Raw genomic sequence first — 12,033 nt, 5'->3', positions numbered from 1 at the left:
TTGTTCAATTGGACAATAAACACAAACATTTTTGAAAATTATGGTTTGTCTTTATTATTATGTAATTGGGAAGCTTTGATGCAAGCTTCTTTGTAACTTTGCTTCTTGGTCACTCCCTTGTGACTGGGTTGTTTTTCCTTAATATAATATGCCTTTTAGCAAAAAAAAATTCATACAGTTCAGTTGTTTTTATTCCTTTTACACACCAGATGGACCCAATTCATTTAGTTCTCTTATAGTGGGTGTTACACCTCACTTTCACTTTTTCTGTTTTAGGGAAGAGGAAGCTGGTGATTCATAAAGCTAAAACGAAGAGAGCAATTTTTGTTGCCTGTCAACATTCTGAACGGAGATAACAATGGGGTACTAGTTCTAGAAGAGTGCGAGTATTGTCATACTGTATGGCCATAATAATAATCATGCATACAATGAATTCCACAGTGATGAGATTAAGGATCTAAAACACTGGTCATAAATTTTGTTCAAGCTTCAGTTGAGAGATCTAGCGACCATTAGAATACCATTGTTTAGAAACAAGTTTAGCCCATGGAGATCATCACATTTAGGATGGTGTTGGTTTCTCTTTTACTATGTTTTTCCATTGGTGGTTATGTTGTTGAGAGCGAGAACGTTTATTATACAAATCACCAGGAAATGATGGGTGTACAACCTCTTTCAAAGATCTCTATGCATGAAATTGAACTAGAAGTTCATGCACAAGCCTCAGTTAACGCAACTCCTCGTCTTCTCGGATTGAATGTATGTAAATCTGAGACTTGATTAATATTTTGGTTTGGGAAGATTTCTTTCTTTCTTTTTGAAGCATATTTAAGCCTTTTAATTAAGTTTGGCCAGACTAGTCTGGTTTATTTTTCCACTCCTAGTTTATATTCTGTATCTTCTCCTGTCCCTCTTTAGAATCAAAACTTCTCCCGCTCCTATTCTGTTCTCCAAGATATGATGTCATCGTCTGCTGCTTGCTTGTTGGCATGTCATTTTCTTGTCCGACTTAAATTGTTTGAGTGTTTTTTTGGTGGCTCCATTACTGTCCAACTAGTCTATCATTTTCAAAAATCTAAACATTTCTTACCATCTGGTGAGCGAGATTAGACTTTTTCCGGATCGTTTCTGGGTCTAGTAAACGTGATGCACTCATGGACTCCAAACTTGCTAGATAATTGAAATGACAAAAAAAAAAAAAGTTACTTAATTTCTCTCTCCGAATTCACAGGGACAAAGTAGTGAATGGATAACCGTGACATTTAAACACCCCCATCCCACTGCAGATGACTGGGTCGCAGTTTTCTCTCCTGCTACATTCAAGTAAGATTTCATCTGCTAATGCTGCATTGTCCTCTTACGTATTTTCTTGAGAATTATCTAGTGATGATTTTGATATGTGCAGTGCTTCAACTTATAAGCCTAATTACAAGCCTACTTACGATCCAAAGTACTTAAGTCCATTATTGGTTACTGCCCCAATTAAGGTTCCTATTTTCCACCTTTTTATTACTTTACTTTATGAGCCTAATATATTATTGCTGGTCGAGCTGTTAAAGAAAATTTTGTGCGTGAAAGAGTGTTAATAAGTCGAATTGGCGAATGAGTCGAATCCCATTATACGTAAATGATTTGTTCAGTACAAATTGGCGAATGAGTCGAATCCTGATTACATAAGTACGGGATTTGGATCGATGAAATTCCGTCTAATCAATCAAAGATATGATTTTGCATTTGGGTTATTTTCCGGGGGACTTGACAAGGTAAAATTTTGCTCAATCGAATTTATAATTTGGATGACATTTTAAATCGTATTATAATTACTTATTCTGATTTTCTTTTACTGTGGTAGCCCAAGTTGATAGCTACTTCAAACAATATCTCTTTTGCCAACCCAAAGGCACCTCTTTATCCTCGTCTTGCACTTGGAAAGGCTTGGGACGAAGTAAGTTTAGGTTCTTTTTCAATTTTTTGTTCTGAAAATTATACCTGTAACTTACATAGTAACGTTGGTATTGTTTTACATAGATGACTGTTACTTGGACAAGTGATTACGACATAAACGAGGCAATTCCTTTCGTTCAATGGGGCCTTGCGGGTGAATCGCAGACTCGTTCCCCAGCTGGGACATTAACGTTCACTCAAACCAGCATGTGTGGTATGACTTAAAACATAGCGTTTCCAATTCCTGTATCGTGTACAATTGTGAGCCTATACGAATTTCCTTTGCGTGAGATGAAAATATCATTTGGATCAGGTCCACCTGCAAGAACTGCTGGCTGGAGAGACCCTGGCTTCTTCCACACAAGTTTCTTAAAGAACTTGTGGCCAAATCAGAAGTAAATTGGTTCATCATCCATTAAGAGCTTGTATAGTTTGTTGCTTAGGATCGATAAAGTTTCAGATATGTAATCCAAACAAATGCCCGTGTCACAGGTATACATACAAATTGGGGCATAAATTGACGGATGGTACATATGTTTGGAGTAAACTCTACTCATTCACTGCACCACCATATCCTGGACAGAATTCTTTACAGCGTGTTATTATATTTGGAGACACTGGAAAAGCAGAACGAGATGGTTCAAATGAGTATATGAATTTCCAGCCAGGAGCTCTTAATACAACAAATACACTTGCCAAGGATTTGGCAAACTATGATATAGTCTTTCACATAGGTGACTTGTCTTACGCAGACGGTTTCCTCTCTCAATGGGATCAATTCACGGAAATGGTTGAACCCATAGCCTCTGCGGTACCCTATATGGTTGCTAGGTATGTTAAGGGCCTCAATTCACAACTACATATGGCCTATTTTTTGATCAACGAGTCTTAATTTGCTCTTTTTGTTTCTAAAAATTTCTATTTTAGTGGAAACCACGAGCGAGATTGGCCAAATTCAGGATCCTTTTATGCCACACAAGACTCTGGTGGAGAATGTGGTGTACCTGCAGAAACAATGTTTTACGTACCAGCCGAAAATCGTGCAAATTACTGGTATTCTTTTTTAATGTGTATCTCAATATGTTAACGTTTTAGGTTGTGCCAACTAAAAATGCTTATATGTATCTTAGGTACTCTGTCGACTATGGTATGTTCCGCTTTTGCATTGGTGACTCTGAACATGACTGGAGAGAGGGGACTGAGCAGTACAAATTCATCGAGAAATGTTTTGCAACAGCAGATAGGCAAAAACAACCATGGCTTATTTTCGCCACTCATCGAGTTCTTGGTTATTCATCCAATGACTGGTATGCTCAACAAGGTTCATTCGAAGAACCCATGGGAAGAAGTAGTCTACAGAAACTATGGCAGAAATACAGAGTTGATATTGCTTTCTATGGCCATGTTCACAGTTATGAGAGAACTTGCCCAATGTACGAGGTAGGCCTTCAATTTTCTTAAGATGTTACCCTTCACACTCACAGTTACATCACCTCGATCAAAATAATACGTGAACTGATACTAACCTTGTCTACAATGTGGTAATGCAGAATATTTGTGTGAACTCAGCTATGAGGCACTTCTCAGGACTATGGAATGGAACCATTCACGTAGTTGTTGGAGGAGGTGGAAGCCAGCTAGCAAATTTCACAAACCTAAAGACGAGTTGGAGTTTACACAAAGATTTCGATTTTGGGTTCGTGAAAATGACTGCATTCAACCATACAGCTCTCCTTTTTGAATACAAGAAGAGCAGCGATGGGAATGTCTATGACTCGTTCACAATCACAAGAGAATACATGGACGTTCTTGCTTGCACAATCGACAGTTGTGCACCTGTTACTTTAGCTACCTAGTTGCATAGCATAGTGTTGGGAATTGGTCGAAAAATGTAGCCTAGTTGATGTTTTCAATTTGTTACCAAAACCCAATATTCAATTGCACAGATATTAATAATATCAAAAGAGGGTTAGAGAGTGTGTGTACCTTTGCTTGCTTAATCCAATTACCAACTTAGAAACTTCACAAACTAATTTTTTCCTTGCAGCTTTGTCTTCAAACACAAAGGGCTGTTGCTTGGCTTGAAAGAAAAAGATGAAGCTCCTGTATCTTTATTTCCGGATGCCCAAACTTTGCTATAAACACCAGCAATTGTTGATTAACTGGAAGGAAATATTTCCTTCGATCAAGAAGAAGCTACGACTTCTTGAAGAGAAATCTTGTAGCTTTTTCAAAGGAAAAAAAAGACAAGCTAACTCTTATCGTAATGAAAAGTTTGCCTGGGTTTTAGACAAGGACGGGATAACAAGTGGACTTAGTTTCTCCTCCCTATTTACCTCCCTACAATCTAAACCCCGCATCTGAGTTTAGATTCACATTCAGGTTCAGGTGGGATTCACCATTCCCCAGATGTGGGGTTTAGATTATAGGGAGTTGGAAAAGAGGGAGTTGAATAGAACTGCAGTTACTAATTTACAGCAATAGTTATATTACTACTCATCCAGTATAGGCTCTGTACATGATACATACCCTTCTCCCTTCATGTTCGCGTAAAGATCATGTAACAAACAGTAAATCCACTCTGCTTCCGCATGAGATTTATCACGAACGACAAACACATTAACCATATTTCCAACTTCAATCCAACTACGACCAGGTTGTTTTTTCAATCCATTATCCTTCATCTTTAACCTAACTTCTGCAGCGTCTTTCCAGTTCCCATCCGCTGCATATATATTTGACAACAACATATAAGTTCCTGCATTATCATATTCCAACTCTGAAAGCCGTTTTGCTACAAATTCCCCTATTTTTATGTTCCCATAATATCTGCAACCAGCAAGAAGAGCACTCCAAACACATTTTGATGTCCTAGCTCCAAGTCCTTCGATGAACTCAAATGCCTCCTCCAACTTCCCTGATCTTCCACAGAGATCAACTAAACATGCATAATGATCTTCTTTCAAATCAGTCGAACCATCTTTTACCAATTCATCAAAGAATTTCATACCTTCATCAACTAAACCCGAATGACTACAAGCAGTTAGAATCCCAACATAGGTAACATCGTTGGGTCTGAATCCTAGGTTGCGCATTTCATTCATCATCTGGATTGCTTCTTTACCACACCCATGGTGGGAATAAGCAGCAATCATACAGTTCCAAGAGACTAAGTCCTTTTGCTTTGATCTACAAAACATTTCTCTAGAAATACTTAATTCGCCACATTTTGAGTACATACTTATGAGTGCAGATTCCACGAATGCATTGTTTTGAAAATTTGATTTGCTAATGACCTGATGAATCTGTCTACCCTCGCTTAGACCAGCTAAATTACTACAAGCACTTAAAACACTAAGAAAAGTACCTTGATTAGGCCAAATTCCATCAGCCTGCATTCTTGAGAAAATTCTGAGTGCTTCCTCACTCTGCTCAGATTGTACAAAACCCTCAATCATTGTTGTCCAAGTAACTACATTTCTTTCTTGCATCTCATTGAACAATTTCCTTGCTTGTTTTAGATCTCCATTCTGAATAATCCCGGTGATCATAGCATTCCAAGATGGGAGATCTCTCTCGGGCATCTTTTCAAAAATCTCAAGAGCTTCTTTCAACCTAAAATTCTGAGCATAACCAGTAACCATAGCATTCCAGGAAATCACATTCCTATTGGGCATTCTTTCGAAAAGTTCCCTTGCTTCATCGATTCTCCCACATTTTGACAAACCTGTAACCATTACCGTCCAAGAAACCACATTTCTCTCTGGCATTATATCAAAAAGCTTCCTCGCTTCATCTACTCTTCGAGCATGAGCTAAAGCTGTTATAATCGTGTTCCAAGAAACCACATTTCTTTCAGGCATTTGATTAAACAAATTTAAAGCAGAATTAATAAAACCGACAGAAGAATACCCAGATATCATAGTGTTCCAAGTAACAACATTTTTACAAGGCGTTTCAACAAACAGCCTTTCCGCTTCAGCAATTTGATGCGATCGAACGTACCCAGATAACAATGCAGTCCAAGTAAAAACGTCTTTTTTCGAACTCGGATCGTTGAAAAGAATTCTCGCCTCTTTAAGACATCCACATTTGATATACCCAGTAATCATAGTAGTCCAGGTAACAACGTCTAAATCAGGCATTTCATCAAACAACTTACGAGCTTCAATAATTTTTCCTTCTCTACATAGTTTCGTAATCAACGGATTTGAATGAGAAATATTTGAGTTTAGGGTCTGATCCCTTAGCGATGATCTGATCTTTGTAGGGCTGATTTGAGAATGGTAATGGCTCCATGAAGTACTGAGTTTTAGAGGTGATACAAAGGAAGCAGATGTTCTAGTAGGAAATATTCGGTTTAGTTTAATAACAAAAATTGGAATTTGAAATCTAAACAACATTTATATTTTAAGAGTTGGTGATGAAAGCCAAAATTAGACGCTCGTTATGAGAAGGGTGTTGCTAAATACACAACAATTACGTCAGCACAGGAAAAGTGATTCGACAGCTCATCTGTGTAGGAAAAGAGCAAGTATATGACCCAACTAAACTAAAGATTTAAAACTCGAGACTGGCCCTCCATGAGTCCATGCATAAGAGAGAATATCCAATCAGAAAAATGCATGCTACGAGAAGGGCTAATCGAAAACAACAGAGGAACTAATGTAATTGCGCATGGTAGAATGAGATAGACAGAAATGAAGTGATCTTCAAAAGTTTACAAAATTAGCATTTCACAGCTCGTAATTGTACAGAGGAGAAAGAAAGCCCAAAAGGGTTGGCCATTTTCTCATGATTGATAAAAACATCAACAAAGGAACAATGAGCTTTCAAAGAGAACGGATGGATACAAGTCATTATCCTCTTAAAACGAATAGTACAAACACACTAAAACACGCTGCAAGAAAGCAAAATAGGATAAGAACACGGAAAGAATGCGCCAAGAGTCTTTGGTATCAGTTGCACATATAAAGGCCACTTGCGAACCTGTGATTAACCTCATAGAAGTCTGTCTTACCCTCGGTAGCTGGTCGCAGTGAAACCCCGGACAACGATCTAGTTCCCTGCACTGAAAATTTGACATACCCAACAACCTCAATTTCTTCAAGAGAATCTTGTTCATTTATATCAACAGGCATTCGAGCCCGTAACATACCCGGAGGACCCTTCAAAGGAATCTCCTGAATGTGCCAACTCAACTCCTTCTCGGATCTGTTCAAACCAGCTTTCGGGGACACCTTCAACAATGTCGGGTCAACTGGTAGCTTCAAAACAAATGTAACATCATTCAAGGGTGCTGGCAAATCCGGATTTGACACATACTGAATCATCACAGAAAGTAGAGTTCCACTGTGACGTGTAACCATACGAACCCTTAATGGTAATGGCGTCAATCGAGGCAGAAGACTATACTTTAGAACTGGAAGAGGCTCCTCAGAAGATTTCGTCCTTGAATGAAATAACCCGTTTCCAAGACTACTGACAAGAGAATTTTGCATAACAAACCTTTTGACTCCTGAAGTACCCTCAACTCGGAAGGAGAATTCAGTTTCTTTGTCACCAACCATTTTTGGTGGCAAAGTTTTCAAATAAACAGTACCCATTAAACTCACCCTAGCAAGAATAGACTCTCTGAATTCAACACTGATTTCTTCAGATATATACATCTCAGGTCCCTGCATTTCAGTTTTCTTCACCAAAAGGTTTTCAAGAGTTCCCCCTGTTCCACCTGTAGCAGTAGTTGCCGCAACATCACCTCCTGAGTTTAAAAATTCCAAACCTCCCAAACCCTCGTTCTTTGGAAATTTCTTTGGTCCAACAAATTCAGATGCATCCAATCCTCCACCCCAAGCATCATCAAGCCCTTCAAAAGCTTGATTCAAACTCTCCTCTTCTTTACCAAACTCAACACCACCATAGTTACCTTCAAATCCTTCAACACCAATATGTGTAGATTGTGTAGCCTCTGCTGGTGGTAGAGTAGTTACATCTAACCCAGAAAGTGCACTTAGATCAGTAGCAGAAGACGAATCCTTATTTTTCTTAAAGCCACCCACTAATTCCTCTGGCTTATTAATCGCATCACTAGCAGCAAAAGGATCTTTCTCTGTTTCAGAAGTTCCCTCAGGTTTCTTTTCTTGCAACAACTCTTCTTTATCTGCTTGCGAGGAAGTAGTTATTAAAGTCGATGCTACTTCATCGCCAGCAGCCAAAGTCTCCGAAGGTAATTCAAAAGTAGCACTGGAAAACAGTTCAACATTTGCTTGATGTTCTAACGAAAGAAACTCAACACTACTCCAATTATCAGCTCCTCTAATACGGTTCTCAGTATCAATACCCGAATGTACCATCTTAGCAATACTATCACCATGCATTGAGGATAACATTGCAACCAGCCTAATAGAACTAACACCTTTCAAAACGATATCTAGCGCCATATAAATTTCTGCATACTTTCTATTGAGTTTCTCAGGAGTAACATCAACACCACGACAAGCAGCAACAATAACACTAACAGCTTGGTTAACAATACCAATACATTCAAATACATTATTAACCCATTCATCTTGATCAACAGTAGTAATACCTAAAACATAAATCCCATTAACAAGACGATAAACAACACGATATTTACTTTCTACGCCAACAATTACTTGTCCACTTGATGCAGCTAATGGATCATCACCTAATGATATATCCCCATCTTCTGTTAAGATCTGTTTACCTGTTGCGAAAGCCATACGTGTTTGTCTAAAGGCTGATAGAGCTACTAATGCTCTTGCTGGTGGAAACCATTCACGTGTTTGTAATAGGATATCAGATCCATTTGCTGGTTGTAGAGACAAAGCTAAACACGCCATTGATTAACTCTTCTTAATTTATTAAACTTCTTTTTACAAGATCATTGAATTAGCTTGTTTCAGATCTCTGTATCTAGGGTTTGTAAATGTTTGCTGAAAGTTGTGAAATTGTGATCTAAAGACGGAAATGAATAAAAGAAATGATAGAAAAAAATTACACTTACAGAGATATTGGAAGTTAGATTTTCCAATTACTGGGGTTTGAATCTGAAATCTGGAGAGAATCAAGAGAGAATGGGGAATTTAGGTTTGGTATTCTTCTCGTCTTCGCTGTACAGGAAAAATGAAGAAGAAGCGTTTATGGTGGTTACCCCTTTTTCTTTGTTTCATTTTTTCTTTGGGACGGACGGGATATAGCCATCTAAAGCATACAGATAAGGGATGTCCAGTGGTTAGCTAATTACTAAGTTGCCCTTAAATACATAAAAATGTACCGAGATAAGCTTCTTTTGGGGGAAATTATCGTCTGTTTTGTTGTGATAAAGGTGAAAATGATAGAGAAACAGGCAGAATTTCTTATTGATCAACAACTGGGTTACATGGATACAATAACATATATATACATGTGAGGGAAACTCTAGGTATAGCTAGTTGGGTCGCACATCCATGGGTCGTAGGCCCTACAACACTCTCCCTTGTGCGGTCCAATAAAACTCCTTGTGCAGTGCTTCACACAAAGTGCTTCGACTATAGTTCTTCCAATGTTGTCCTCTTCTTGATGACTTGTGCCGAAATCAATTGCCTCAATAAAACTCTTATAAGGAAAAAACTCAGTGGGACAAAACCTTGGTACAACTATTCACATGTAATACTTCACATGTTGTCTCGTACTTTACATGTAGTTCATCACATGCAATACGATCTTCAAAGACCGATCTTTCTAAGTTAATTGTCTCGTTAAAACTTCGTCAGGAAAACCCGGAGGGACAAAACCTGAACTAAAGAAAAAGAGTACAATATTACACAAACGCAGAACATAGTTAGACTCGAATATGTTGCCTCATCAAAACCTTGACAAGGAAAACCCAGTGGGACAAAAACTTGACGAAGGGAAAAGAGTACAACGTGACAGATGCAAGTAAAGGTGATCCGTTGTAGATGATCACTTTGCTCCGTTGAAGTTGACTAGTTGTTCCACAACTCCTAAGGAAGAAAATCCTCGTGGGAAAGACGATAGCCTTAGCTGGGAAATTACATTCCCGGTGTTTGTTGTTGTCTCATTAAAATCCTTGCCGATTAACAAAACCCTGTAGGAAAAAGCAACCTCGGTGAAGGAAAATAGTTCAACACACTATTAGATGCTCCCCCTGATGTCAAAAAAATTTCATTTGTCTAATACAGTCAGAAGAAGTTTATCACACTTTACTTTGGTGACTTGAATGCTTATAAGACCTTGTTGTTGATTCTGGAAGTTACGTTGCTTAATAGACTACAGCATTTCATTTCTTTGATTCAGATATTTTCAGTAATATCAATGCGATCTTTATGTCTTCAACGTTCAACATACTTGATGCTTTTACTGTTGTGTCGCTAAAAACCTTGTCGAGTAACAAAACCCTTTGGGAAAAACTATTCTCGATCGAAGGGAAAAAGAGTACAACACAACTTCAATTTCGAAGTAAAATATGTCGACATCATATCCTTGGATCCTCCCCCTGATGTCGGCATCTCCCTCTTATTACTTTCAGAGTTATTCCATACAGTTCCTTTACTCATGTACTTTTCGAAACTGAATATACGTTGGAGAAGAGATTATTGTTCCTTCATAATCAACAACTTTTGGATTTCACTTTCATCAGCATTCCTTTTGATGTCTTTGTAGATATAAAATAAATTTATGTCAATGGTTACTTTTAAGTACATGATTACATTCACTATACCATTCCAATGACGTTGCATTGGCGCTGAGCTATATCTAGCTAGCAAGTTCCCTGAGGATGAAAAATTTTATCGAGTACATTATTATACTAAGTACATTAATGCGTCTATTGTACTTAGATATGGGAATTTCATCTCCCAACACATCTTCATCATCTCCCTTTAGATGAAATGGTCACTTACTTACATTTGAACCTCGACTAATCATGGGAGTTCTATCAGGATGCATGTCTTTGTTAAATTTCCTGACAACTTTAGATAAATGCAAACTGGTAGGATAATATTACCACAAGCTCAGTATTCGGCCGAGCTTTCCCCAGATTTTTTTATCTCAAATTCAGATTTCAAATAGCTTTTAAGGTCTCTTATTACATCAAGAGTACCCATCATGTCTGTACCATCATCATAGATAGCTACAATTCCAAATCAGGAACTTTCTTGTGAATACGCAAGGAAAAACAACTTACTTTCCTATCCCCTCCAAATCAAATAGTCACTTCGCCTGATTGCTTCAATCTATAAGTGAGCGTCATATCTAACTGTAAAAGCACTTTGTGGTTTACAGTCACTTGATTTGGGAAACAAAAGGTTATCAAGTACTTTTGTAAATATCGACTATCTCTTGATTCTTTCAGAGATACGTAACAACCACATACATATGATGCATTTCAAGTCCTTTTGAAATTACCAAGCTAACTGAGTAGCGGAACACTATAAAGTTCATTACAAGAGAATAATTCCAGGTATTTGTGAGAAACCTCGCGCCACAAGGCGAGTCTTTATAATTTAAGACTGCTTTATTCTCATTATACTTTGTGACAAATTAATCATGTATGTCTAATAGGCTTTACACTTGGTTGGTTAGCACTACCACACCAAATACCTGTATATTTGTCAAAGAAACAAGTTATACCTGGATTGTATAGGCCAAATATGATCTTCGTTGAAATTAAGCAACAAGGAGATTGGTTCGATCTCATCTTGCTCTATTTCCTTCAGCAAGTGTATATGAAATTAATCATCAATTTGCTCGCATGATCTTTCCATTGACTCGTGCGCATTCTCATAATCCACTTGGGATGTTAATGTTCTCTGGAAACATTAAACTTCGGAGCATCCTCCAATTTGATTCATGGACATATTCAGAGACAATCTTATGAGATGATTTTTGATGATATAAATAAGTTGTGCCTTCCTCACCTACTTCTAATCTAGGAAAGGATTGATCGAACCAAGTGGTCTCTCCAACTTTCTTTAGGGAGCCACGGCCTCAACCACACTTCCACTAAGTTTAGCTGCAACACCTTAGTCTATATGGTGTATATCCCTTATTAAGGATTTGTAACCT

The 12,033-nt window shown here is 38.0% G+C and overlaps 3 protein-coding genes across 3 annotated transcripts; 1 reads left to right on the top strand and 2 right to left on the bottom strand.

The window, feature by feature from the left end:
• The first annotated feature begins 347 nt into the window (after positions 1-347).
• Positions 348-3,819, top strand: LOC113358372 (nucleotide pyrophosphatase/phosphodiesterase-like). Its single transcript, XM_026601922.1, has 11 exons — positions 348-759; positions 1,232-1,323; positions 1,406-1,487; positions 1,641-1,763; positions 1,853-1,945; positions 2,029-2,158; positions 2,258-2,339; positions 2,437-2,775; positions 2,872-2,997; positions 3,075-3,384; positions 3,495-3,819. Exons 1-11 carry the CDS (start codon positions 547-549, stop codon positions 3,798-3,800), a joined length of 1,896 nt encoding a protein of 631 aa, XP_026457707.1. The 5' UTR covers positions 348-546; the 3' UTR covers positions 3,801-3,819.
• Positions 3,820-3,967: 148 nt separating this feature from the next.
• LOC113358370 (pentatricopeptide repeat-containing protein At2g35030, mitochondrial-like) lies at positions 3,968-6,455 on the bottom strand. The gene is made up of 2 exons (XM_026601919.1): positions 4,474-6,455; positions 3,968-4,079 (listed from the first exon to the last, which is right to left on the bottom strand). Exons 1-2 carry the CDS (start codon positions 6,345-6,347, stop codon positions 3,974-3,976), a joined length of 1,980 nt encoding a protein of 659 aa, XP_026457704.1. The 5' UTR covers positions 6,348-6,455; the 3' UTR covers positions 3,968-3,973.
• Positions 6,456-6,650: 195 nt separating this feature from the next.
• On the bottom strand, positions 6,651-9,137 carry LOC113358371. Its single transcript, XM_026601921.1, has one exon. The coding sequence runs from the start codon at positions 8,805-8,807 to the stop codon at positions 6,903-6,905; it is 1,905 nt and encodes a 634-aa protein (XP_026457706.1). The 5' UTR covers positions 8,808-9,137; the 3' UTR covers positions 6,651-6,902.
• Between the last annotated feature and the right edge of the window lie 2,896 nt (positions 9,138-12,033).

This window comes from Papaver somniferum, chromosome 3 (genome assembly GCF_003573695.1).
Source record: "Papaver somniferum cultivar HN1 chromosome 3, ASM357369v1, whole genome shotgun sequence".
NCBI classification, from domain to species: domain Eukaryota; kingdom Viridiplantae; phylum Streptophyta; class Magnoliopsida; order Ranunculales; family Papaveraceae; genus Papaver; species Papaver somniferum.
Note: the sequence above shows the minus strand (reverse complement) of the source record. Positions and strands in the feature narration are given on the sequence as shown.